The sequence below is a fragment of the Metarhizium album genome, assembly GCF_000804445.1.
Source record: "Metarhizium album ARSEF 1941 chromosome Unknown scaffold_15, whole genome shotgun sequence".
Lineage (NCBI taxonomy): Eukaryota > Fungi > Ascomycota > Sordariomycetes > Hypocreales > Clavicipitaceae > Metarhizium > Metarhizium album.
Genome location: NW_024467589.1, coordinates 54,079 through 81,617, shown reverse-complemented (window position 1 = coordinate 81,617; position 27,539 = coordinate 54,079). Strand labels below are relative to the sequence as shown.

The following is a 27,539-nucleotide window of genomic DNA, read 5'->3' as shown; positions in this document are numbered from 1 at the left end:
GTAAGCATACTGCCCGGGGGGGGAGAGGAGGGATCCAAGTGGCTTGAATAGTGTTTGTTGGACTTTTGGATGGTCTGGTTCGGGCTTCCACACCCCCTTTTTTTTTCCCCTTTGGATGACACGGGGCCAACGAAGCAAAGTAGACAGATGGGTGGTGTGAATTCATATGAGTTCCTTAACTATTGCCAACAGAATACCAGGCTATGCTCGTTGCTTGTATATGGTGCCGCGTATATCCCCCGCGCCCGCCCGCCTGCCCGCCCGCCGTTGCACGTCCAGTGATGAGAGCGAGCCCTGCAGAGCACCCAGCCGCCGCGACGTGTCGTGTCTGTTCCCCATCCTGGCGCCTCTACAGCTGGAGATTTGCGAGGAGTGGCTTGCTAGGCCCGCCTTTCAGGTGCGCGGCCGACCCCTTGTACAGGCTCTGCCAGATAAAGGCCTCGCTGAGGAGCAGCTCAATGTCCTTTTCTGTCCACGTCTTGGTGGGCAGCGACTGGAGGAACATCATGATTTCTTGAAAGTCCATACTGACCAGCTTGTCGGACCACTTGACGAGGAGGGCGGCGCAGACGTACAGGTGGAACTCGGAGAAGCCTTGCTCCTCGGCCTGTTACACGGTCACGTAGTTAGATGACGAATGTTGGCGGGGAGACAGACACAGACACAGACACAGACACAGGGAGGAAACAAGACGTACGAGGTACGTGTCCCACATGCGGATGATGTTCTTGACGCTGATTTCACGCATGAGGAGGCAGTTCATCCAGCGGAAACTGAACTGGATAAACTCGACGCCTTGCTGCTCGAGGTGCTTGGAGAGGGTGGCGTCGATGCGGGCCGTGAGGTCGCGCAGCGCCCCGACCTGGCGCTGGATGCCGGGCTGCGCGACGATGTAGTGGTCTTGGATGCCGTCGAGGAGCTTGGTCAGGCACCAGAAGGAGTCGGCCTCCACGGCGTCGAGTACCGACCTGGGCAGCTGGCCCGGGTCCATGCCGGCCTCGATGTTGGGGTCGGCTATGTACAGCCCGAGAAAGACCTGGAAGAAGGGCGTGACGAGGTCGTTGATGCCCTGGACGTAGCCGCTTGCCGGGTGGCGCACGGCCCAGAGGTACAGGATGCGCTCGAGAGACCGTTGCGTCGCCTCGTAGCTGTAGAGCTCGATGTGCGGGTTTGTTCGGGGTATGTCGATGCTGATTTGGTGCCAGATGGCTTCGTCCAGCCCCCGTGCTCGACCGGCTGAGGATACGTTGGGGCCGACCCGTTCAAACGCCTGTCGCACGCCGTCAACGTATTCTTTCCGCTTGCGCTCCAGCGTCGCTACCCTTCTTTCGCTGTTGGTCGGCAGGTAGCTGAGGAGGAGTTGCCACGTCATGGCGCGCACTTCCTCGGGAACTCCGGACCAGGCCAGCGCTCGAAGGTCGGGTAGTGATATGGACGACGCTTGGAGGAGTTTCTTGAACTTGTTGATTCTGGTGATTCGAGAGTTGATGGCATCGGCTTCTTTCGTGGTTGCGTCGCTGGAGGTGGATGGGTAATTGATGAGATGCAAGGCATTGGCGGGATCTATATTGTTGTTTGTGGTCAGCGCGAGAGTCTGGTGTGCCCTGGGGCGTTGGTTTATCAAGGGAAAGGAAGGGGGGAGGTGAGCTACCTTGAAGAATGTCTTTATACTGCGGCCGCAGGATTTTGCCCTCGCTCTTTTTCGGCATGGGATACGTCAATGATGGTCGCTCGACAGCAATGTCAGCACTATTCGAATGGCGCCTTGTCCCTAAGCCAAACGACCCATCCAATGCTGGTGTGAGACCTCCGGCGTTGGTTTTGTTTTGCGTCGCCGTCCTCCTAGACCGTCTCTTCATGTTGGACAGGCTGGGCAGCCCAAAGTCGTCGCCGTCGTCATCATCGTAACCGAGCATCTCATCTTCGTCTGCTTTCCAGTCATCGTTGGTGTTGGAAAGAAAATTGATGTAGCTTTTAAAGGGCGGAGAGCTGGCGCCGCCTGCTGACCCTCGTGTCGGAGGGGTTGCTTCACCTGAGCGGCCGACTTTGGTGACGGAACTTGAAGGAGGTGTCCTGGGTCGGTTGCTGGTGAGGCTTCTAATCAAACGGGCAGGTAAGAATATCATGTCGGGCTCGCGATGGGGGACAGAGGACGGACATGACTCGAGCAGGAGCACCTACAATGAGTCGAATTTGAGCATATCGGCATGCGAATAAGCTGCGCCCACGACGAAGTTGGGATCGCGGCCTGCAGGCGACGTCACACTTCGCTTAGGAGCATGTTCTCGAACCGGAGGTCGCCAAAACGGGGAGGCTGATCTGTAACTGTCATGAGTGTCTGGTGTGCCTGGTCGGAGCAGAGTCAAAGAAGCTGGGACAGCGTACTCGGAGCGGTCTGTGCTCGAAGGCATTATGCATCAGCAGGACAGTTGCACAAAGAAACAAGGATTGGACAAGAAATTGGATGGATTGGGCTACATACCGACCTGGACCATTTCCTGCGGCTGCTGGGTGGGCTATTAGCAAGCGATGAAACAGCAGGCATGTGCCCGACGGGGATGTCGATGTCGATGGCCATGACGATGTCGATGTCGATGTCGATGATATGCCACGACATGACAGGCGAGCGAGGTGCGACGAGGGCGATGAGGGGCGACGAGGGGGACATACTGCAGCTGCCGGCTTCTTGCCGCTGCCAGATGACGACCACATAGTCACGGTTGGTCGTCGAGAGGGCGAGATGGACGCTTCATTCTGCGAAGATTGCGCGGGTGAGGCCGGGAGAGAGCCTCGTTGCGCGAGGACGTTGGCGGTTCAACGGGTGAGTGACTTTGATGTTGTCACGGACGCTCAATGGACTTTGACTTTGGAGTCTGGTGGATCCCGCGCTGTGGTGGCAAGGCACCGGCTGCTGAGATTAGTGGGGCTTCCCCGCTGCCGCCCACTGCCGCCCGCTAACACTCACTATGTGCCTCCCGCCACAGCTCACCTGCCTCCAAACGGCACGCCGTGTCAATGGCATCGCGTCAGGCGATCGTTGGATCGGATTGTCTATCAAAAAAATCAAAAATTCTGCACAGCTGAGGCTGCGTAATTAAAGCTGTACAACTTGTTTAACAAGTCGACTTTCACACGTGACAAATGTATTCAACCCACGCCGTTTGCTGGGCACTGAGCAGCTCGCCCTTGCAAATTGGAGTCCTGGTCCACATTATAACTTAGTTATTCGTCTGCCAGGCTGCCCTGGAGCCCTGGAGCCCCGGAGCACCAAGCCCAATCTGGCACGGACCGTCTTAGTCAGCGAGCCGGACAACTCCGCAGCTCCTCGCCATTCCTAGGGCACCACTTCCAACTTTTCACTCAACCTCCTTCAGCATCCCATCGACGACGCAGCTCGCGCCATCATCGAGTGAACCGTAGCATATCGCCGGGCGTCTTGCCATCTTGATACTTGTCCGCAGACGCTTACGTCACTGTTACTTACGTTTCTCGGCGTCACCTACTGCGCTTGGCATTCCGGCGTCACCTGGAGCAGTCCTGCAAGCGCTTCGACCTCCTGACTTGCTTACAGCCCGTCCTTGTTTGGCCTTTGACAATCACAAACATGACAGAAACCGAGAATTTTGAAGAGGACCTTTTTGCTGACCTGTATGCGCTACAAATAACACGACTGCACTGGATCGTCTCTTTTGACTAACCGTGATTCTAGCTACGATGACAACGACACATCCGCAAAGGGGCCCCCCGCCCCAGCACCTGTAGCGGAACCGCCCGACAATGACCAGCAGAAGTCGTTGCCGCGACCCAGTAACGATGCAAACGAGAACGAACACATGCATCACGATGGCGGAGAAGAAGAAGATGACGACGAAGTTGACTTTAACCTCGGAGGCGGCTCTAATAATGCTGTCGCTGCTCCTCCCCAGGATACCGGCTCGTCGACCCCTCCGTATGGAACTGTTCACAAGGCAAGCGCCAAAGATGATGGGTAAGTCTCGTTGCAACCTAACGCGCATGCCATTTCCTATATTTTCCTATATCCCCCCCCTCTTTTTTTTTCCTGCACCATCATTCTCCGTGCCCCTTGACACTATGGCCCGTGTCGATGGCTGCTGGTGGTCCTGGTCAAAATGGAGACCATTGGCAAATTGGTCGGGCTGGTACATGGGTAGACTGCCTGTTTTCTCCGCACAGGTTTGAGCGGGTGACTTCACTCGGGTGGAAATATAGACGCTGGGACAACTAGCTGGTTTGGCAGATATCTCAAGAAATATTCTCCACGTCCCCACAGGGAAGCTTCATTCTAGTCTTGGAAGTATGACTAGTACCGAGTGCCACCACCTACGGGTTGGACACCACAGGACAACAAGGCGTGTGATGAGTCTACAAAAGGCAGAGAAGAGAGTTTTGCGAACTTGCGGAAAAGAGAAGAGGAAACAAGGAAAGACACTGGAGTGTATTTTTCTTCCTATGGAGATGATCGAAAGCACAAGCAGCCGACTCTAGTCTATCTCAGGGCGCCGCCTTGTCTTTTATAGCCATCAGCAACGGGATATCTGGAACTCCTTGATGCGGGTTTCGTACACCTTCGAAAGCTGTAGCCGCTAGATTGACGGCGACTAGCGCTCAGGGTTAGAGCATAACTAGCATGAGACAGTCAGTATGGTCCAGACAGTACAGTTCAGAGGAGAAGAGCCAGACGATAGCACAATTCGAAACCAGACAGAAGCAGAACAGAAAGAAAAGAAAAGACAGAATCGACAGAAGGGACATAGCATTGGGCATTCCATGTTGGCATTCTGTGGCCTTGTCGTCGTGTTGGCTGCCTTTGTCGCGCACTTTGCTGCGACATTGGCTCCGCCTTTACCGCCACGTCTCTGTCTCCCTCCGTCTCCCGTGGCCGACTATCAGAGCCTACTGTCATGAACGCCTCCGATTCCTGCGACCAGGCCAAGTCACATGGCTCACACGGCATGTGAGATGCAAGCGCGGCGACAAAGGTTATGCCAACATGTCCGGACGGACTTGTCCGGGGTCCGCTCCACGACATGCCGGGTTTCGTCGGCGATGATCTATTCTCTGCCCTGTACTCCCGCTCACCAAGCCGGCCTGATGCAGAGACGGCCTGTACTCGGGCCCATCCTGCCAAAAGCGGCCGACAATCATGTCTTGAACGACTGCCCTTGTGTTCTGACGGACCCTGTTTGTTGCCTATCGTCCCTTTGTTGTTGTTTTTGCACCGGTGCTGTTTGTGTGCACAGCACAATTGCTTTCTGTGCGTATGAGACGACGGCTGATCATGTGCTTAGAAAAATGTTCATTGGCGGGCTGAATTGGGAGACCACCGACCGTGAGTTGAAAAGCGTCTTGCGGTATCAGCAGAGGGGAGCCTTCTAACCCGGCGGACCAGAATCACTACGAGAGTACTTTGAGCAATTTGGCGAAGTTGTCGAATGCACCGTCATGCGTGACAGTAGCACCGGACGATCTCGTGGGTTTGGATTTCTGACCTTCAAGGATGCCAAGACTGTGAACATCGTCATGGTCAAGGAGCACTTTTTGGACGGCAAGATTGTGAGTCGGTCCTTCTCGCACGAGGCTACGTATGCGCCGTATACTGTGAACATTGCCCTAATGAAAGCCCCCCCCCCCAGATTGACCCCAAGAGAGCCATACCGAGAGACGAGCAGGAAAAGACGAGCAAGATCTTTGTCGGTGGCGTCAGCCAAGAGACGACGGATCAAGAGTTTCGAGACTACTTTGCGCAGTTCGGACGAGTCGTCGACGCCACGCTCATGATGGACAAGGACACAGGGCGTCCCAGAGGGTTCGGTTTCGTGACGTTCGAGAGCGAGGCCGGCGTCGAGGCGTGCATCAACGTGCCCCTCGAGATTCACGGCAAACCCGTCGAGGTGAAACGGGCACAGCCGCGCGGCAATCTCCGGGAAGAGGAGGAGGCCGCCAAGCGCAGCAAGTTCAAGAAGGACGACCAGCCAGGCGGGCAGGGCACGAGCCAGCAGATGGGCAACAGCGGCATCACGCCCCAGGTCATGGCGCAGTACTTCCAACGGATGCAGCAGTACTGCGCCATGGTCACGGGCCAGATGGCCATGAACCGCGGCATGAACATGAACCCGGCCATGTGGCAGCAGATGGTGCAGATGCAGCAGATGCAGCAGATGATGGGCCGCGGCGGCGGGAACAACCCGCAGGGCATGATGGGCAGCAACATGAACCCCCAGATGATGCAGCAGATGCAGCAGATGATGCAGCAGCAGCAGATGATGCAACAACAGAACCATCACCAGCAGCAGCAGCAGCAGCAGCAGGGGCCAGGCTCGCCAACACAATCAGATCAAGGCGGCTACGGCCAGTTCAGCCAGCCACCACCCAGCGGCCCATCCGGCGGCAGGAGAGGCGGCAGAGGAGGAGGAGGAGGAGGAGGCGGCGGCGGCGGCTACGGAATGGGTGGCGGCCGCGGAGGCGGCGGCGGCGGCGGCCCAACCTCCTGGGAAGGAATGTACGATGACGTCCCGCAGCCCGACGCAGGAGGATATCGTCGTGGCGGCCACGGCTCAGCGGACGGCGGCCACGGCGGCGCCGCGCCGCTCAACGCCCCCACGGGCCCCAAGAATGCAGGTCGTCCAGGCGCGAATTACCGCGGCGGCGGCCGTGGCGGCGGCAGAGGATACCACCCGTACGCTCGGTGAGGTCATGCATGACGTCTCCGAGCTTGCTCCCGTCTCACCATACTACACGCGGAGGGGGGACCGGCAGAGGCCCCTTTGAAAAGACACTGGCCGCTGGACCGCTGGAGGCGACAGCAAGGGAGGGGAAGAGGACGGGAGATTGAAGCCATGTACTATACCATCTACCTAGGGAGACTCGAGACGCCGCCACGTCGGTCGAATGCGTGAAACTGCTAGGCTTTACAGCTCGTGTACCGTGTACTCTGTGCCATCGACGCATCCACCCGTCGGTTGCGTGCCTGCGGACGTCGGGCCATGCATGCCAGGCCGCGTCGCCACGGAGGCGCCATCATTCTTGGCACCGCGCTCGCCCGGCACCGGTCCGCAGACGGATATAGATGCATGCCGAGACTAGATTGGACGGGTAGGTGTCTGTCAGGCTCTCACGGCCGGTATCTGAGACAGGCACGGCAGAGTATCCGAGCCATCGCCATCGCGGACCTGGACTGGGAGCCAACTCGACAGCGCCTGGGTAGGCACGCAGCTTGCATTCATGGACATGTCTTCATCGTCTACCGGTGGCACCTCCGCCGACCTGGACACGAAACAAGAAATCGAATCAACTCTACGTTGCACGTCCCCGTGCCTGAAATGCCTGGAAGCGCGCGCTGATGAAGAGTACACTACACAAACGACGGCCCAATGAAAAAGTCTCGAATACAATACAATGCCCGATGCGAGCGGGAGCACGGAGCATCCCTTTGCCCGTTCTGCGCCCCCGGCGACGCGGGACAAGAAAAAGAAAAAGAAGAAAAAAAGTACATGCTTGGTCGTCAGTCATCAGACACGGCCGGCTAGAACCAGCTCCAGTTGTCCACCTCCTCCAGCTTTCGAAGAACCCCGACCGAGTCTGCGAAGAGGATGTTTCGCCCGCCGAGACAGTCCTTCTCCAGGACATCTCGAACAAAGCCCACAATGGCCTGCGAGTCCTCCCGCCTGGGCAGGGCCTGCAGCTGGCCGGGTTCGAGTTCGGCCACCGTGCGGATCCAGTTGATGGCTCTGGTCCGCGCGGGGAGCCGCTTGCCCGTCGTCGTCGCCGTCGCCGTCGTCGGGGTTGTCCGTTTGCCAACATGCCCGAATGCCCAGCAGATGAGGGTGCAGACGTACAACCCCCAGTAGTCCGAGATGTCCGTGCAGGCTGTCACGCCGTGGGAGGCGCTGCTGGCCTTGGCCGGGTTCCGCCCCAACTTGTCCGAGAGGTCCAGGAAGTCTCGAACGGCTCGGGCTGCGAAGACGGTTGCGATTGCAGACGTGCCCGAGTCTCGCCACCGGCCCAACTTTTGTTTGTACTCGGCAAACAGGCTCGCGTCGGGTATCTTCTTGTTGAAAACCCAGCTGTCGCCCGAGACAGCCAGCAGAACGTGCAGCGGCGTGTAGTGTAAAGCGAGATAAGCGTTGGCGCCTGGCCGGCGGTTAAAGGATTTCGACATGGGCAGATCGTTGCTGTTGAAACCCGACACATCTCGCGTCAGGCCCACCTCCTGACGGCTTTGTCGGGTTGGCAGCAGAAGCGCGTGGGCCGCAATGACGAGGGACACGTCAAATGCCGGGGTTGCTTCCGTGGTTGCCAAGTTCGGATTCTCCATCAAGTCGCCAATCGTGGTCAACATCATGGTCGACGTGTCAATTGCAGCCCATGCCTCGGCATTCCTGGCCTCCCAGAGGCTCGTCGTGCTCCCGGATAAAGTAATGTGAAGTTTTGATGAGGCCAGGCTGTCCAAGCCCAAAACGGTGGAATACGGCTGCTCATGATAGCACATGCCGTGAACGCTGAGGAGAAAGCAAGCAGCCAACAGTCTCCGACACGATTCAATGTACACCCACGCGTTCCAGCGCTCGGTGTTGCCGCCAGATGGTTGCGGAATAGTCCCAGAGCAGTACCCGGACACCTATGAAACATTTATACGTCAGCTTATAGCTCCAAGCGTGGCTTGGCAACAACCGCCGCCTACCGTTTGACATAGGGTGAGGAATCGCGACGAGGGTTGATAGTCATCCTTGTGTCGCCCTCGGAATCTGGCGTAGTACTCGCAGAGCAGGACGGTTTGCATGGCCGGTAAAGACCATGTGGCTGACTCTGTAAACTTGATTCACGCATCCCAAGTTAGCTCATGGGGAGGCTATCGGGTATGAAAAAGCAAGCAGGGAAGAAGGTTACACCCACGGTTTTTGATTTGTGCCAGGCATAAGAGTGTAGTTGACTGCCGTTGATGCGATGTTCTCTGTGGCCCAGAAACTGCGTCGCGAGTGCGGCCATGGCACACCGCAAAACGTCTACATGCTCTGGGACGGCGCCCGCACCATCCTCCACCGTTGATTTGTGAATAATGGGATAGAGAGGGTACACCTTATCCCAGAAGATGTCGATATAGTTTGGCAGGGCACTCCGAGCTTCCCGATTTAATGACACAGGCATGAAGCCCTGAGCTAGCAAGCCCAGCCTCGAAATCGGCTCCGGTGGACACGGCAGAGGGTTGACGACACGATCCGTTGGCAGTGGTGCCGAGGTTGTGACCATTGTCTCCGATGACTGGCCAACGACTAGTTGAGGGGACATGCGCATGCTGGGAGCGGGAACATGAGGTCCATAGAGCCCTGGCGTTTCTCCATATCCGGGAATGCCAACAGTCGACTCGTCATCGTAAATGGAGGAATATGACTGCGGAGCGGAAGGGCCATACCCGTAGGCAGCATACCCTCCCGTGGCCATCACAGCTGCTGGCATGACCCTGGATGTTGGCTGATCAATGCGGCTGGTCCAGGCACTGTTCGAAACGGCCATGGACGATCGTTGACTGCCCCGTGAAAGTACGGCTGACGTTGAAAAGGGGCCAGAGGCTGTCGATAAGGGTGTCGTAATACGCGGGCCGGCCGGCCAGGTGATTGAGGTAGTAGGGATCGTCGAAACACAAATCGAGGCGCTTCCGTTGCCGTTGGCTAGGCTGGGCATGACTCGGAGTTGTTCTGCAAACGCAGCCGCAGCGGTCGTTGGCATGTTCGGCACCGATTCCACCAAATACTCGCTTTTGATACCGCCTATAGTGATTTCGTCTGGGCTGTGTCGTACGGGAACCGCTGTTGGCTTGGCCGAGTGTGACGCCCATGGGGAAGAGTGCAACGACAGGGTCGGGGTCGGCGCTGATGACAACGAGGTCGGTGAAGTATTACCATACGACTGTTGAACTTGAATCAATGATCCTGGTGGAGAACTAGGATAACTGGGTGGTCTTCGGCTACCTCCTTGGGAAAAGGAAGGACTAGACGATTGGCCATTACTTGACTTTCCCACGCGATCTTCCTGGTCACTGGGTGGAATTAATAAAGAAAGAAAAGGGCTCTTTTTTGGCGAAATCGGGAGGTGGGACTGCTTACTGTCGTTGTTGATGGCGCTCGAGGAGATCTCGCCGATGAAATATTTTGTCACATCCAGGAACTGTACAGGGCAAAGCCGGCGGCTGATGGCTAAGTTGATGGCGTCTTCGTGGTCCGGTTAGCAAAAACGGCGTCTTGCTCTACCATTTGACAAGAAGAAGAAGAAGCAAACCTCAAGTGCTCGGCTCGGGTAAAAGTCTAACCAAAACACACACACACACACAACACGTCAGCCAACACACATATGCGAGGAAAAGAGGCTGCAAGCGCTACCTTGGGTGGACGGCAGATATCACAGGTGTGGACTGGAACTCCCTTCCTTGCTCTGCTCACTCTTCCGGTGATAGGGGTCAGTTTGACGGGAACCTCTTGTTGAGGCGGGCACGGTCTCATTGGCGTGGCGGAGAAGGCACCAGCGGTTCCATGCCCATAGACTTGTCCTTGACCGTAGTGGGAATCCATAGAGTCGGCGCTGGCGTTGCTCGGGCGCCTATCGTGAGGATGCCGACTGCCTGGGTAACCGCCGTAGGCCATGCCCGGCGGGTGTTGATCGACCAGCAACGAATGCGAGGAGCGTGTTGGAGGAGTAAATCTTTGGCTGCGAGACGGCGACGCAGTCATGGAGTAGTCCGAGCCTCGACCGTACGGAATGGAGGCTGTCGAAGCATCCGGCGGATGTTGTAATGATCTTGATCCTACATCCATGGTCTTTAAAGAATGAGAGTTACTGGCATGATCGTCATCGGCATCGACGTTCATGATATTTCTAAGGCTGGCCATTGTTGGTGGCAAGTAAGATGGAAGCAGCTGTGTCAAGTGCCCGAGAGCGCCCTGCGTCGGAGAATGCTAATATCAACAACGACCTCGCACAGCCTTCTCGGCTGCTAAGTTAAGAAGCCTCAGGTAAGCAGGCAGGACCTATATTGGGAGAGATCTCCCGAGACCAGTAGCCAGAGCAAAGTGACCTCCGAGGCTGTGAAGGTCGGGCTCCGGTTGATGTAACAATATTGTTCAATAGACGAGGTGAGAACGCAGCTTTGGAGAAGAGCGTATGGCAGACCAGGACTCGGGACAGGTTGTCTTCAGCCTCATGAGACGACTGGGATGTTGAGATGACACACAGGACCCATCTGCGATGAAACGCACAAAAGATATCCTGGCGAAATATTCAGGACAAGAAGGCCATGATTACTTGATCACAGGTGAGCAGGCGGGATTTTAAAAAAGAGGGTTGAGACCAGGCAACTCATTGCGAACGAGACGGAAGATGACCCTTGATCCATCCCAGCGCCATGGCCCAACAGGCCTGGCAGCTGAGCCAGGCCCGCAGGAACGATTACCATGTACATGGCCCACGCCGCCTGAGGAAGGGAACAAGTCGCGTTCTGTGACGAATATGGTGTAGAGCGGGCTACGGGTTGCTGACAACTGGGGAAACGAAAAGCAGACCGCCGCCCTCGAGTTCTTGTTGGGCGATCCTTGTCGAGGCTGACAGCGTAAGATGTAAGAGCAGCCTCAGTGGAGGTGAACCAACCCGGCGGAAACGGGCTACGTGCATCCTACCCGCGACTCGTGAGCCAAGTACTAATGTAGGGGTCGCGAGAGGAATAGGGGCAAGGAAATACATATCCAGCCTCGTCCTGACTCCTGATCGAACCACCTGCTCGTTGTTGGCCCGGGGGTCGACTCGATAAAGACGTCCATATTGCTTGGTCCCCTTCTGTTGGAACGGTCCAAGGTCTGGCTGGCCAATGGCTGTCTGACTGACCGTAATATGAGCCTGGCCAACCATACTCCGTAGCTCGATGGGAACTCACTCTGCTCTACAGACGCCACAACAGCTCCCCCCCCCCCCCCCGGGCCACGGTTCGTCACTACCTCCTCTGTGCTCGGTATCTTGCGCAGCAATGCTCATGAACACACATGACTGGCCATGATGGCATCCACGCTTGAGCAGTCGCTCGAGATGTGCAGACAAACTGACCACCGAGTACTCCGTAAGAGCTGTCAGTGCTGGACCTTGACTGCGGGCACCAGACGTGGCGTTCCGCGGTCGTGGCGGGTATGGCGTCAAGTGTGACCAAGCTCAGTGGGGCATAACGACAGCGCTGAAAAGCCGCCGGAGCTCAAGTTATGGGCAGGATGGAGGGTCGAACCCAAGGCACGGCGTCGGTGGCTGCGAGGGTTGGCAAGCCGCTTGGGTCAGCGGAACACGGGGCTGGACGAGGGTGATGGGGAGAGCTGAATGATGGTGTTTGGAAGGGTGCGACGGTGTAATCAACCAACAGAACCCAGAACCTCGGAGCAGAGGTATTTGGGCATATTACTAGGGGTGCACACAGCTGTTGATCATCCGTGCCCCGTCTGCGGTTTCCAATACCGGAGGACCCTCGCGTCGGATTCTGTGCGCGTAATAAGGGGCAGGCGAGGTTGGCGGTGGACGCAGCTTGCGTGTCCGCAGCCAAGGGCGCACGGCATTCTCGGAAACATAGAGGGCTGGTGCTGATGTTGGAAATGTAACCCTAACTCGTGATTCCGGACCTGAGCACGCGGCGCGGAACACGCAGTAGTGATGATGTCCTGGATGTGACACGCCTTGCCAGTTCCAACGGGCCGTGATCGTCATGATCCCTGCTGCAGGACATGGGCAAAAAGCCGGGAGCAGAGCGCAGTGGAAATTGGCTCGGGAGGCTAGCGGAAAGAAGGGCCGCAAGGAAAAGAGAATCAAAGGCATGCCCGTGGGAAAGCGTGAATCTCCCGCGAAAATCATGGGGAAAGTTGGCAGGGCGCCTGCATGCTTGGTTTCTCGCACAAGACAAGGAGTCGATTGGCCTGCCCTGCTTAACGGGGTGTACTAAGTGCTCCGTGTCAGGCTGGCAGACGCAAGTCAGAAGATCGACAGTCGAATCAGACGAACGAAGGCGTCTTTTCGCAGGTCCATCTTGGCGGACGAGGGTGAGATTGTGCACCAATCAACGTGTGACGACGCGACTGCGCCGGCCAAGCCCGTGTGTAAGATATTTTGCCGCATGACGGACTATGTATTACTCCGTAATGTGGATCTGGCTTGCCTAAGTAGCTGGTGACCTTGGAGAAATGCAGTTGGGACGAGTCGCCATGAAACAACAAGCCAGATTCCGGACGGCTATTGGCCTGGCACGTCGCTTTGCGTAATTCGTTTTCGTAGCCCACTGCTACGTGATGAGACCGGAGCTAACGTTCACTGAACCCCGGCGGTGTACATGACGGACCGTCTGCCCACGTTGTGAGGTCAAAAACAGCAAACACGCACACACACACATGCTCTGTTTCTCCCGTTGGCCGTTTCGGCGTTCCTTGTCCATCATGTCTCTCTCTGTCTCTCCTTCTTCGAGTTTCGCTGATTGTTGGCCGAGCTGCGCGGAGATCCCCATTGTCTCGCCCCCTCGCCCAGATAAGCGGGAAGTGTGCGAGAGTTGAAAAGCGACTTGCCAGCCCGCTTACTCTGGTCGTGGTCCAAGGATTTTTTGCGAGGGGTTGTCGCGGGGATGTCATTTTTGCACCTCCGCTTTCGAGGATGCCATGGCTGCCGACGCATGCCACAGGCCATGGCACAGGCCAATGTTAGGAGGAAGCCAGGCGCTGAGCTTCAAGCTGGGGGGGCGCGCTGGTGCCGAGGACACGTTTCTGCCCCATCGGCGTCATGGAACGAACAAGGGCATCGGGGAATTGTCGCTCGTTGTAAAGCACGCACACGTACTCCGTACGGAGTACGAAGTACTGCAGGCCGTGTCTATGCAGTACCTGGGCTACTAGTCGTCAGTGCGTGACCTCTTGGAGAACAAGCGTTGGACTGTCGAACTGTATCAGAACTCGCCCCGGCTGGTTGATCGGCGAGTACGGATAGATGGACACGGCCAGCGGCTGAGCCAGTCAATAACCGGGCCAATATCTGTGTTTCCAACATGACCCATCGCGCGTGGTCGGTCCAGATGGACAATTCTGGAAGCAACCGGCAAGGGTCTAGCCGTCAGCTCTGGATCTTTCCCCATAGAGCAGGAAGCCGGATGGGAACCATCGAGCCATGCCAGACATAGGCCATCGAGTCAACGGGCTGTGTGTCAGGCATGCTCGCCGCTGCTACCCAGGGCTGCCGTCAGGGCTGCCACGTTGAGCGGCGCCTGTTCAACCAGTATCATGAGCGAAGCAGTCGAAGGGGTGGGATTGGTGTGGACATGTCCAAGGTAGGCCGGACTGAATTCGAAGCACCAGGGCCCGGCTTCCAGATGGAGGGTGTTTGCATATTCTCTTCCCTGTCTTTGCGGCCGGCTTCCACCAACTTGGGACGGGTGGAGGCATCATCCACCAAGGGTAGCGGGCGGAAGCAAGAAGTTTACGACCACCGCTGGGCAGAGTGGCATTGACTCCTCGTGCTGTTGCTGGACGAAGACGTTTTGGCACGTCGCAATGTCCACGTCGAGTCGACCCGCTTGACGTTCGCGCGCGCACTTCGGAAAGCGGGAGCCTGTGTCGTTCCTTCCCGATTTTCCGGGATGCCAATGAGACTGTGATGAGTGAGATGCAGGAGGGTGCATCGCCATGGTGGCAAGTCAACGTCCATGTCAGGCTGACACGAGAGTGCACCTTCATGTTTGACGAGGGCCTCTACGTGCCGAGTCTACTTTGCAGGTGCGTCAAGGGCGAGGCTGACTGTGTGGGCGCGTGAGCGTGACACTGAGACTCATCAGCTCGTGTCAGTGCAAACAGCGTTCATCAATCGCATCATTGCCAGCACCTGCCGGTGCCTATTTTTAGTCTCGGTGCTGCCGGTCGACCAAAACAAGACGCGTCGACCTGGCGCATCCGGTCAAGTCAAAGACTGGTGCCGTGCCTGTTTGCCGGGACTTGCAGCATGGCATGAACCCAGAACAGAGAGAAAACAAGAAGAAAGACACCAAATGAATGTAACTAGAAAAGAAAAGAGACGAAAAGAGAAGAAAAGAAAAGAAAAGAAAAGAGATACGGATACTACCAAGTACTACCAAGGAACCAACACAGCAATACCAGTTTATGCCCACCAGGGAAAGCCGCCTACAATCCATCACCACGGGCAGAAAAGGAGGGACGCTCTGCGGTACAGGGTAGGTAGACAGTCCCCAGACGACGGATGGCCCATCGCCCACCGTCATCGTCATTGATCAACGTCCATCAGCCCGACAGGCCACCCAAGCATCCGTCCCAACGGCCCAAAACATCCAGATAGCCCCCATAACGGCGTCTCTCGTGCCGGCGCCGAGCGCTCTCCCGGGCCTCCCTCCATTGTCCACACCCGTCACTTGACACTTTGCGACTACCCACAGAGCCCTGCTCGTCTGAAAAGACGTGCGGAAGCGTCCAAGGCCCGGGCTCCCCTTGGCTCGCTTGCGTCTGTCCGGCGCGAGTCGTCAACACCCTCAGCCATGGTCCCCGACGGCTGCGCGGCTTATATTTGGGGGCGAGGGGCTGCCGTGTTCGTGAACGGCACCGCGTGTTCAAGTCTCCAGATCAAGCCTAAGCCTCAGCCTCACAAACCATGAGACTCGGCACCGCGAGAGCGACGGGCTTTCTCGTCCAAGCCAATGTGTATAAGAGGCGCAGAGGGCCTGACAGAGGCCGTAATCGCGGCAAGGTGGTTTGCGTTCAGGCCGCATGCCGAACTCAAGCTAGATGCCCGCTCGCGGAGCTGCCGCGCGAGAAGGCTCTCCAGCAACCAAGTTGCGAGTGACGGGCTGTATTGCCGATCCGTGGCTTCGTGGGGCGCTGGCAATCGAGTTGGCACATGCATTCCCCCATGTGAAATGACGAGGCGGGACTACTGCAGGCCTCCTGGGCGAGGCTGCTGCGCGTGTCTTTCTCCCCAGTGGTTTCTGGTCAGGAGTCAGGACGTTGATCGGGCTTCTTGCAGACATGGCTGTGTGCCAAGCGATGGGAGCCAGATGGAGGGCCGTTTCATGGCTTCCCGTACCTTTTGAAACAAGACGGCCGCCAAGGGTAAAGCAAGGGATGAGCTAGTCCAAACGTAAAAGGGCAAAGGAAAAACAGTAGCATTGTGGGTGGTCGAGGCTCAAACGGATATGAAGCAGTATACTTGAATGAATCCATGCTCATCAATGCTGCAGCCATCAGCTCGGTCAACTGGACAAGGCGGCTTTGCCACGCCAAGATAGAGACCGCGAGCAGTATGTCTGTCTTGCAATCAGGTGGCCATATGATATATCCTTCTGCCAAGTAGAACGAATGAACGAATCTCCGCTTCTCAGGAGACAAGGTGAAAGGTAGCAAGCACGACATCAAAGTGGCAGTTGAGCCTTCTGTTCGATCCACGGGACATTTGGGCCCCCGGCAAGAAGTATTCCAAACACACAGAAACGGCACCAGAACCACATCACTCGTCGTGATGTAGCCTTGCTCGCAACATCTTCAAACACACCTATAGTCTGCTGATCCCCGAAAGAAGCATTGCAGGCCAGGCATCCACTGCCCGACGAGCGATAAAGCCACCGAATTCAGTCAGAATAGAGCAAGTCCATTTAAGCGTCACGCAGGCCCTTGTCGGCCAAAATCGTGGCCAGCACCTCCAAATCTCACACATTCTTTGGTGAAAACAACTCGATCTCCCCCCCCTTCCTCGTCGTCATGGATGTCACTATTCGCGCAATGATGCGCCGTAAACTGCGCCGCCATCCATCGACCCGAAAACGGGCTCAAGAAATACACCGCATGTCACTTTGGCCGACAAGAGCTTCGTTTCCCAATGCCCTAGCCGTCTTCATGTCGCCAGACAGTCCACGGCACCGACGCCCATTGCCCACATCCACTCATCTCACGATACACAGAGAGCCAAATTCATCAAAGTCAATATATTCTCAACAGCCGTCATCGCATTACACTTATACTGCACCAATACAAAAGTCCCCCTTCCCCCGAAGGGCGGGTGCCTGAGGAGGCGCTACAACGATGATGCGAACCACAGCGCGGAAGTATGAAGAATGAAGATATCGACAATAATTAAAGACAAACAGAAACAGTCGCGAAGCGCCGTGTTGCCAATGTTCCCTCTGATAAAAAGGGGCAAAAAGAAGAAAGAAGGAGCTTCAAGAGGATCGGTCCTTTTAAGTCTTGTCCAAATCCATACTCAGCACCATTCGATTAAGTACAGTCAAATCATCTCGTCTTCAGTCGTAGAAAAAAGACTTTTCAGAGAATAAAGGGAACGAAGAGTCAACTAATGCAATCAATGAATGGCTTTTGTCGTCTTCTGTCATAGAAGTAACGCGCCAGCGTCCGGCGACAGGTGTATTTTATGCCTGGGCGGCAGCATGCAGAGAGGGAGCGCTTGTAGACCGGGGCGACTTGGCAGCTTCATCGGACTCCTCGGACTCGTCGTCAGAGACGGGACGGCTGGCGACTGTTCGTCTGTTCTTGGTCATCTGTGTAAATGTGAGTATTGTGATTATTGGACAGCCGGCACGCTTCAAGGCGAGGTGAACCTACCCAGGAGCGGACACCGCCGACGAGACCAAGGGCGTAGCCAGTAACAAACTCCTTGGAGTTGTTAGGGTTGGATCCAGGGGTAGTGGGAGATCGAAGACCATCGCTGTTGGCCGAGTTGAAGCGAGCAGGGCTGTGGGGTCGACTAGACGGCCAGAACTGCTTGAGTTCTCGGCTGAGCTCCTGGCCCGTGCTTGTCCAGTTTGTAATGATGTTGTCGCGAAGATCCTGGACGTGGCGCTTGATGTCTAGTTCATTCTTCTTGAGCCAGCTGACGTTGAGCTCCTGTCGTGAAGTACCACGCTTGAACTGTCGGGAAATGTACTTTTCGTAGTCTCGGACGATTCTGTACGCAAAAGCCGAGTCAATATCAATACACGCCAGAGCACACAAGGCACGCAAAGCTCACCTAGTTATAATGCCAGTTGTGCTCACCCCCTCAGTTCGCTGGGTAACAAGGAACATGCCGGCTGCCTTGATGGGTTGATAAATATCATCACCTTCGTCAGCGCCGTAGGGAAGATCGTCGTGCGCAACATAGTCGAGGTGGTTGGCCTGGAGGAACTCGGGGGTAAAGATCCATGGGCAATCCTCAATGACCTCGTCCACCCACTTGCAGTGTCGCACAGATTCGGCTCGCTCCTTGGCCGACATGACAGTCAAGCCCTTACGCTTGTGCGTTTCATCGTCACCAGTAACACCAACAACAAGGGTGGTGTTGGGGAAGGCCTTTTTAGCCTGTTCAAGCTGGCGCATGTGCCTGTCAAGCTCTCGTCAGCGCCTTTCTCCATTGACGACTGCGCATTCCGAGTCGGATTCCCGGTGGAATGATGAGTCATGGCTGCCTTGTTCCCCAAACTTACCCAAGGTGAAACAAATCAAAAACACCGTCAGCATAGACACGGACAGGTCGACCGACAGGAGGAGGGTTGGTCTTGAAACCACCGGCAGGATGGATCAGCTTCCCAACTGGCGGCGGTGCCATTGTCTCGTCGTTGCCATTGGCGGAGGCCTTGCGTCCCCTGCGACCGACTCTCTCGGCAATATCAATGCTGGCCTCTGTGGTATCGCTGGGCTCGCCAGGATCAATGACATTATCAGCAGCAACGTCAGCAGAGCGGCCCGAATTGCTTCGCAGTCTCTTAGGGTTCGGACCGGTGGTGCCGTTGCGATGATGGTGTCGACCGGATTCAGGCGCGGTAGTATCGCCCTCTTCGGCCGAAGCATCTCGAGATGAAGGCTGCAAGACACTATCGGAAGCACCGCCGTTGGGGATGGAGACGACGCTCCTCTTGCGCTTGCTTCCTTGTGGAGAGGCGGATGGTGACGACATTGTGAGCACGGGGTAACTTGCGTCGTACGTGGCAATCTGGCGTCGTTTGTTTACGGCAAACGTTCGCGTGACCAGAGCAGCAACATCCAACGGAAGCAACGACTCAGGTCAGGCTATCGATGCCGGACTAGAGGCGGATTTGGTTTGACAGAGACGACTGGTCTTGGACCCGAGATGAAGGTTGTGACATTGGGGGGGTGGAAGGGGCCAGGTCAACTGTGGTGCGGATAACGCGACGGAAGAGCTTATCAGGAAAAACCCAAAGAAAAGGCGAGGCTAGAGCGAAGCCACGGAGTTCGGGTACGGAGATGCAAAGAGGACGGAGTAAAGAGCAAGGCGTGAGGGAGAGAGTGAGTGAGTGTTCCGGACGGGAGCACCTGCAACCTGGTCTTTGAAGAACGCGGTGGAGCACAAGAGCTTGACGCTGGCAGGAGACTATTAGGAGAAGGCTGGAGGCTGGAGCAGCCTTGGAGAGCCTGAGCCAGGGAACAGCGGGAAGCAACCGTGCCAAGCGCCTCGACTTGTGGTGGCGCTCGAGAACGACGGGGAGCCGAGGCCAGCCAGTCTCATCAATCGATGATGGACGATTGCTCCCCCAGTCGCATCCACGGAGTACAGGTTCAAATTAAATGGGCTGAATGAGGCCCGAGACTACTCCGTATTACTACGTATAAACCAACCGGCTCCATGCAATAAAACTCCGGGAAACAAGACATCCCTCATGTATGACTACGTGGTACGTACTCCGTAACGTTTTGCTTTTTATCCACGGATCCGCCCCAAGTGACCCTGACGTCTCGTTGGTCAAATTATAATCACGTGATGCCACGCACGGTTTCTATCTACGTACGTACTCCGTACCCTTTCGCTGCGCACGCCCAACAAGGAAAAGGGAAAGGGGTCCAAAACCCAATAAGCACGCGTCGCGTCTGCAGGCGTCGTCGAACTCGAGATGTCTCGCATAGTGCTCTTATAACCCGCATTCGGCCCAACGAGAATTGTCGCAGGGCCGAGTTCCTTCTCAGGACAGCGCATTGCCCAGTCGCGGTACAACATGTTGCAGCAGCCGTCTGTGTTTTAAGACGCCACGACTGCGGACTTCTCTGCAGCATCCAAATCGATTCCCTCGTTACGGACGACGCCGTAGCTGACATTCCAAGACATTCTTGAACAAAGCGACCAGACTGGGGTGCATGTCGACCCAGACAACGCACTCTGCGGAAAGAGGGACCAGAGCACTTTGGTAGCCACGGCTGGCCCAGTACGGAGTAAGCATCAATAGTTGTGACTAGTACAGAGCCTCTCATCCACGGATAGGAGTTGAACGCCGCCGTGCGGTACGGAGTACTGCGGCCTCGTGCGGTCCAGGGCTGTACGGAGTATGATGCATCGCGTCCCAGCCTGCGCTGTACCCGGACCAACCGAGTACTGGAGTCCGGCGTTGGGGTGACCGGGTTTATGAGCCGGGCAACGAGGTGACGGTCACGGATGATGTTGATCAGGCCATGACGTCAACATGGTAGCTTGGATGCTGGAGTCAAATTCACATATGCCTCTTCACGCGGCATGACATGGCAAAAACGAGCTGGATTTTGAAAGTTCCTGCCGGCTCGTTCGTCTCCTGTGATGCCTCCCCGCCCACCCCTCACCGAGTCTCATGTGGTGATGTGTTATATATGCACGGGTCGAGTACCGTTTGCTTGTTGAAATGCAGGACAAAGAGGTTTGGACACGTTCCACCATCTGATACGGCATCAGTTCGGCGTGCTTCAATTGCAGGGCCGAGAGGGCTGGAATGGTTGAACAACATGTCTATTCATCACCCATGTCCAATAATCACATCACCTTTGGTATCCAATTCCCGTTCCCAACTTCGATTGCCTAGACCCGTCTCCATCCGGCGCGTCTCTCGCGTTGGCGGGTTAGCCGGCTTCAGCCCATGAGGGCCAAAAAGTCGTGGACCAGTGGCCCGTCCGTCGTCGTCTTCCTCCGGAAGCAAGCTGGTCGGGGTCGGGATCGAACCTAGCGTTAGTTAAACTCCGGCGCCATGGCAGACGGTGTGATGACTTGTGCACGACACTGTGGCTGCTCAATGTCTTGGATTTTTTGGCCCTCGACCGGGACCAAGAATGCCACCCAGCATATTGCCTCATTTCAGCAACAGCCATTGCTGTGCCACGATACTATCACAACAGACATCCAATTATATTTGCATGGGCTTGGTCAGGTATTTGTTTTTGCTCAAAGTATAGCTACCTGACCACGGATGTACCAGACCTCAGAAGATACCGCGGTACCTTTCTTGTGCGTCGGTGGGAGGTATTATGCAGAGCTTGGGCAACACTCCAGACTCTTCAAGTACAAAGCACAACATGCACGCACGGGTGCTGGCTTGTGCATGCTTTATGAGGATGTCTCAATGCACATGGTGAACGCAAGGGACCAATGTCTTGTATAGCTGCGGCATATCCACGCAGACATTAGACAAGCACTGCTTGAAGGGAAATGGCAGGAAAAAAATAAATATAAATATAACTTGGAAAGCAGAGAACTTTGGAGAGCAACTTTGGAATGACGCAACCGCCAGTCCTCAGCCTTACCCTAAGCCGCGTGTCGCCTTGATTTTTATGCATGTACAGAGTACGTCACCACCAGTGACCACCCACGAATTGCCAACCCTACTTAAAGTACTCAAGTGCCTGGGTACCTACCTCTTGGCCAGGTATTTAGATACTGAAGTACTACCTAATACCCTGGTTACATCGGAGTAAGTACTAGTGTCTGGCTGACGCATATCGACGTCTTCTTTGTTGTTTCAACCCCGCCTGCAGTAGGACATCCTCCTGCATAAAGTACGGAGCACCGAACGCCATGCATGTACCCAAGTAGCACTTGAGGCACAAGGCAACAGTCACCCGGCCTAAAGTTGCCTTCTCCCTCCTGAAATTCGGGAGACCGCAGCGGCTGTGCATACCGTGCTGACGCCATGACGGTGTTGATCCAGACTCTGTAGACTGACCCCATCACACTAGAGGGCTCGGCTACAGATGGGGATCATTATTTAAGGCTTTCTGCGTTCCAATCTGTCAACTTCTGCTCTTGTCTCGTGCCGAAACTCCGGCTTTGGCGAACCAAGGCGAGACAGCGTTGCACACCGTGCGTGGAACAAGGACACACACGGTGCAGCTGGACAAAGTGGCGTGCCAAGTCGACCTGGAACACCTGCCCCAACATTTGAAGCTTGTTAAAGGTCCGCTTGAGCTTCTCCCTGTCGGAGCTTTTGGCCGCTTTGGATTTTGTTCCTTGCGGACCAAGTCTCCTCTGGCTCGCTTGCCTCCTCGTCATGAGAATAAAGCCAACTCGGTTACTTTCGTCCTCGAGTGTCAGTTCTGTCACCAGCCAGTCGACAGGCACGATGCGGCCCAAGACGGACAAGACGGACAACGCGGGGTCTGGAGGCGAGGCGGCCGGCGGCCTGGCTTTGAAGCTGGTCATTCTGAAGGTGCGCGCTCGCCCTTTACACCTTCTTCATTTTGTTTGCTCTCCTTCGATAATACCATGAAAAGTCGCTCTCTCCCAGACTTTGGCTGATCAATTTGCTGACCTTTGTTGTCCAGGCCAGAAACCTGGCCGCCAAAGATCGTGGAGGCACTTCCGACCCGGTACGTTCTACCTCAACCGTTGTCCTGCTATTTTCCCACACATGCCGGCGGGGGACCAAGTACTCCGCACCAAAAAATGATTTGCTGACAGCGCCACAGTATCTCGTCATTACCTCCGGTGATAGTAAAATTGTCACCCATTCAGTCCCCAAAACTCTCAATCCAGAGTGGAACGTGATCGAAGAACTTCCAGTAAATTCACCTCAGAACCTTCTCCTCGATGTCATTTGCTGGGACAAAGATCGATTCGGCAAGGATTACATGGGCGAGTTCGACATCGCTCTCGAGGAGATATTCCAAAATGAACGAACTGAAGTGGAACCCCGTTGGTTTGCCCTAAAGAGCAAAAGGCCTGGCAAGAAAACGGGCGTTGTCTCTGGCGAGGTCCTCCTGCAATTTTCCCTCTTCGATACGGCCAACCTGGGCAGCTCCTCCAGAGACATTCTGGACAAATTCTACGCCATCGTTGGCTCCATTTCTGCCTCTATGCCGTCGCCCAAGCCACACTTGACACCTGCACTAAATCAAGACGCGACATCTTCGGGCCTGGAAGAGCCCCGCGACGAGGACGACGAGGATGACCTGACCGAATTCGACGATGAAGAGGGTGACGACCCATCCAAACCGGAAACGGCCGAAAAGAGGCGCCGTAGACTTAGGATCAGGGGTCTGAGGAAGCGACGAAGAGACAATCCCTACGCCTTTAACAACGGTGGTTCGGATGTTGTGGGCATCATCTTCCTCGAGATTGTCAAAATCACCGACCTGCCCCCCGAGTCTAACCTCACGCGAACAAGCTTCGACATGGACCCGTTTGTAGTAGCGTCCCTGGGCAGGAAGACGTACCGTACACGCCGTGTCAGGCACAACTTAAACCCCGTCTACAATGAAAAAATGATCTTCCACGTGCAGGGCCACGAGCAAGCGTATTCTTTTTCCTTCACTGTTATCGACCACGACAAGTATTCTGGAAATGATTTCATTGCATCGTGCAATCTGCCGGTACAGGAGCTCATCGAGAGGGCGCCGCAAGCCAACCCGGAAACCGGATTGTACGGACTGCGGGAGCCGGACGAACACGCCCCCTCGGCCGCCAGATCCCGCTTCAAGAAGCTGGGCATGTCACGGTCGTCATCCACACAAAGCTTGGGCAAATTGATGCGTCCGCAGCTGTCGAAAACCTCACCAACCACGAGCAACAACACGTCACACAGCACCAGCGTTGAGACAAGTCAGACCCTATCCGCCAACACCGCTGCGCCAGTCTCTGATGCGTTTGCTAACCCAGCTGAACCGTCGGATGCTGGTGCCGAAGTTGAGGGATCCGACTTCCATGACTTTGTGGTGCCGCTGAAAATGAAGAACCTGGACAAGTGGGAGAGTAAGCACAGCCCTCAGATTTACCTCAGAGCAAAGTACATGCCGTACCCAGCTCTGCGGCAGCAATTCTGGCGGGCCATGCTTCGCCAGTACGATACCGACGAGAGTGGTGAGATTAGCCGCGTTGAGCTCACCACAATGCTGGACACGCTAGGGTCTACCCTGAAGGAGTCTACCATTGACAGCTTCTTCCATCGATTCCCCCACAAAGCTGCTGACAACGAAGAGACGTGGGATCTGACCATGGATGAGGCAGTGATTTGCCTGGAGGATCAGCTTGCGGCCAAGAGCAAGCCCACGACAGTTGCAGACAAGGTGAAGAGCCTGGTCCCGGACCTGAAGCAACTTGGAGTTCATAACAGGCCAGACATTGCTGGGGATCTAAGCTCCACCAACGCGTCGGGCACCTCGACCCCCCAAATCGTCGTTGAGGCACATACTCCCATTGACGCCAAGGGCTCCGGCGAGGAGGAGAGCGACGAGAGCGGCGACCGAGACGAGGAACACGTTGTAGAAATTCGCGAATGTCCCATCTGCCACCAACCACGACTCAACAAGCGCAACGACACGGACATTATAACTCACATCGCTACTTGCGCCAGTCAGGACTGGAGACAAGTAAACACAGTGCTGATGGGTGGCTTCGTGACGGCCAGCCAGGCCCAACGCAAGTGGTACTCCAAGGTCATTACCAAGATCTCCTATGGCGGCTACAAGCTGGGCGCCAACTCGGCCAACATTCTCGTGCAAGATCGCATGACTGGTCAGATCAATGAAGAGAAGATGAGTGTCTATGTAAGACTGGGGATCCGGCTGCTGTACAAGGGTCTGAAGTCGCGTGACATGGAGAACAAGCGAAGTAAGTACCGGCTGGAACGAAACTAAGCGTTCCAGGCAGAGGAAGACTGTGCGCGGTCGCGTGTGGAGGCTGACACTTTGTAGTCCGAAAAATGTTGAAGAACCTGAGCATAAAGCAAGGACGCAAGTTTGACGACCCAGCTTCTAGGGAAGAAATCGAAAAGTTTATCGAGTTTCACGGCCTGGACATGTCAGAAGTTCTTCTGCCCATTGAGGAGTTTAAGAACTTTAACGAATTTTTCTACCGAGCACTGAAGCCGGATGCTCGACCGTGCTCCGCACCCAACAACCCGGGCATCATCGTGTCGCCAGCCGACTGTCGAAGCGTCGTGTTCAACCAGATTACTCAGGCAACCAAGGTCTGGGTCAAGGGAAGAGAATTCAGCATCAAGAGGCTGCTAGGGGATGCTTATCCAAATGACGCGGCCCGCTATGAGAATGGCGCGCTGGGCATCTTCCGACTAGCACCACAAGACTACCATCGATTCCACGTTCCCGTCGACGGCACCATGGGCAAGCCAGTCACCATTTCCGGCGAATACTACACAGTGAATCCCATGGCCATCCGGTCCGCGCTCGACGTGTACGGCGAAAACGTGCGCGTCATTGTGCCGATTGACAGTGTGGCGCACGGCAGAGTCATGGTGATTTGCGTGGGGGCAATGATGGTTGGCAGCACGGTCATTACACGGAAGGCGGGAGACGAGGTCAAGAGGGCCGAGGAGCTGGGGTATTTCAAATTTGGCGGCAGCACGGTGTTGCTCCTCTTCGAGCCCGGCAAGATGGTGTTTGACGATGACTTGGCAGACAACTCGAGCACGGCGCTGGAGACATTGGTAAGTTGGGTGTGCATGCAGCAGCGTCTTGGGTGGTGGACAAGCTGAGCAGGCTGACAGAGAGACAGGTGCGAGCGGGCATGTCGATTGGCCACTCACCAGACGTAGGGCAACACACACCAGACATGCGCAAGAGTGAGGAGGACATCACGGAGGCGGAGAAGAAGGAGGCCAAGCGGCGTATCCAGGGCAACTTTGCCATGGGGCAGTCTCCCAGCGATAGCGGCGACGACGAGCGTCCCATGCGCAAGCTGTCAAACGTGCCAACCATGAACACAATGGCGGCGTCAGCCATGTAGGTGGCGGTTGGCGAGGCAACTCCTTGCATGAGGGGGCCGAGTAGAAGAGGGACGTGGACGTGTTTGATGTGACGCTCTGCCCCGTGGTCATGACAGTTTTGACTATGCGCGGCGATGCAACGGGCAGGAAGCGGGAGAAGATGTTTGATTCATGTAGCGATTTGGAGGTGTAGCGGTCAGAGGTTATCTACGCTACTACAGCACATTGAAGAATGGCCAAAAGGGACAGCGTCTGCCGAGTAGACATTGGAATGCGCGCAACACGTGCGAGGGTGGACGACGAAGCCAGGCGGGCGGTGTCGAGACGAGTCGTCGGCAACGCGGGCTCGGAGCGTGTGATGTTGTCGTGCAGGTCGATGAGGCCGGCGACGGCGACGGTTCGGAGCCGGAACAGCCACCGCGTGCTTGTCCATTCCCGCTTCCCACGTCGAGTCCCTGCATGCACATGTCGTGCCGTGCCCGTGCCCAGCCAAGCAAACGCACCGGATCTTCACACCAGCCTCCCCCCCAAGCCCAGCCGAGCCGAGCCGGTCCGGGCCCGGTGCCTCGTCCGCCTCCCCAGAGAGTTTCCACCACTGGACGCCTCACCCGCGGCCAGACCAAGCGGACGACGAGCCCCTCCTCTGCGCGGGCCCCTCGTCGCGCTCGCCGTCCACGGACACGGACCGCTTGCCCTCTGCTGCCGCGGCGGGCGGGGCCGTCGATGTCGTCGCCGTCGTCGCCGAGTCGCCGGCCTGCCGTGCCGGGCGCGCCAGCCTCCACGAGGCGTGGAACTGCTTGCACAGGTGGGCCGTCATGGTGTACGTCGGCGACATGTTTGCGGGCGGGCGGCTCCTGCCGGTCCGTGGTGAATGCCGGTCCGTGGGTGAATCGTGCCGGTCCGTGGTGAATCGTGCCGGTCCGTGGTGAGCTGGTGGTGTCGGGAGCTCGGTGCCTGGAGGAGCGGAGGAGGAGGAGGAGGAGGAGAAGAAGCAGCAGCAGCAAAGGGAGAGAGGGAGATCAAGCTGAGTCTTGCGGCGCCCGCCAGAGGGACGTGACGGACGTCTGGCGCTTTTGTTCTTGCTGCCCTCCCAGGCAGGCAGGCAGGCAGGCAAAAGGCAGGCAGGCGAGTGGTTCGACACGGCGGCCCGGTGGCCTGATGTAGCCGGGTGTAGCCGGATGGGACGAGGTGGGGACCCGGCGCCTCGACGCACGCGCCGCCGTTGGCTGCCAGCACTGACTTGGCGGTGGTGGTCTGACGAGACTGGCGCCGAAGCCGCGACGGGACGGCCAGTGGCCGCTGCTGCCGCTGCTGCCGCCCTGCTCTGCTGGCCCTGACTCGGCGCTCTTTCCTGCGCCGACACACTGCGACTCCGTCATTCGGACATGCGCTTTGTTTCATCCACCAGCTTATTCTTACTCTTCAACGTTTGCTTCGTTTTATTTCGTTTTTACAAAAGGGAAAACCGGCAACCAAGGGACAGCATCCGCACAAGCATGTCGCGACTGAAGCCTCCCCCCGGGAAATTAATATAATACACCCATGTGTTGCTTGTGCTCGG

The 27,539-nt window shown here is 56.4% G+C and overlaps 6 protein-coding genes across 6 annotated transcripts; 3 read left to right on the top strand and 3 right to left on the bottom strand.

The window, feature by feature from the left end:
• Window positions 1-349: 349 nt before the first annotated feature.
• Window positions 350-2,668, bottom strand: MAM_05653 (Rab-GAP/TBC domain protein; the record flags this gene model as incomplete). The annotated part of the gene is made up of 6 exons (XM_040824451.1): window positions 350-607; window positions 698-1,563; window positions 1,652-2,097; window positions 2,182-2,395; window positions 2,483-2,507; window positions 2,555-2,668. 6 exons carry the CDS (start codon window positions 2,666-2,668, stop codon window positions 350-352), a joined length of 1,923 nt encoding a protein of 640 aa, XP_040677430.1.
• Window positions 2,669-3,604: 936 nt separating this feature from the next.
• MAM_05652 (heterogeneous nuclear ribonucleoprotein HRP1) lies at window positions 3,605-3,992 on the top strand (the record flags this gene model as incomplete). The annotated part of the gene is made up of 2 exons (XM_040824450.1): window positions 3,605-3,648; window positions 3,710-3,992. 2 exons carry the CDS (start codon window positions 3,605-3,607, stop codon window positions 3,990-3,992), a joined length of 327 nt encoding a protein of 108 aa, XP_040677429.1.
• A 1,321-nt stretch (window positions 3,993-5,313) lies between these two features.
• Window positions 5,314-6,710, top strand: MAM_05651 (heterogeneous nuclear ribonucleoprotein HRP1; the record flags this gene model as incomplete). The annotated part of the gene is made up of 3 exons (XM_040824449.1): window positions 5,314-5,350; window positions 5,411-5,574; window positions 5,655-6,710. The coding sequence occupies 3 exons, from the start codon at window positions 5,314-5,316 to the stop codon at window positions 6,708-6,710; spliced, it is 1,257 nt and encodes a 418-aa protein (XP_040677428.1).
• Window positions 6,711-7,543: 833 nt separating this feature from the next.
• MAM_05650 (uncharacterized protein) lies at window positions 7,544-10,901 on the bottom strand (the record flags this gene model as incomplete). Its single annotated transcript, XM_040824448.1, has 5 exons — window positions 7,544-8,638; window positions 8,702-8,833; window positions 8,914-9,887; window positions 10,122-10,182; window positions 10,455-10,901. 5 exons carry the CDS (start codon window positions 10,899-10,901, stop codon window positions 7,544-7,546), a joined length of 2,709 nt encoding a protein of 902 aa, XP_040677427.1.
• A 6,539-nt stretch (window positions 10,902-17,440) lies between these two features.
• MAM_05649 (phosphorylcholine transferase) lies at window positions 17,441-18,963 on the bottom strand (the record flags this gene model as incomplete). Its single annotated transcript, XM_040824447.1, has 4 exons — window positions 17,441-17,569; window positions 17,634-17,976; window positions 18,040-18,390; window positions 18,494-18,963. The coding sequence occupies 4 exons, from the start codon at window positions 18,961-18,963 to the stop codon at window positions 17,441-17,443; spliced, it is 1,293 nt and encodes a 430-aa protein (XP_040677426.1).
• A 3,415-nt stretch (window positions 18,964-22,378) lies between these two features.
• Window positions 22,379-25,998, top strand: MAM_05648 (Phosphatidylserine decarboxylase; the record flags this gene model as incomplete). Its single annotated transcript, XM_040824446.1, has 5 exons — window positions 22,379-22,465; window positions 22,581-22,625; window positions 22,725-24,864; window positions 24,948-25,699; window positions 25,768-25,998. 5 exons carry the CDS (start codon window positions 22,379-22,381, stop codon window positions 25,996-25,998), a joined length of 3,255 nt encoding a protein of 1,084 aa, XP_040677425.1.
• Window positions 25,999-27,539: the final 1,541 nt, after the last annotated feature.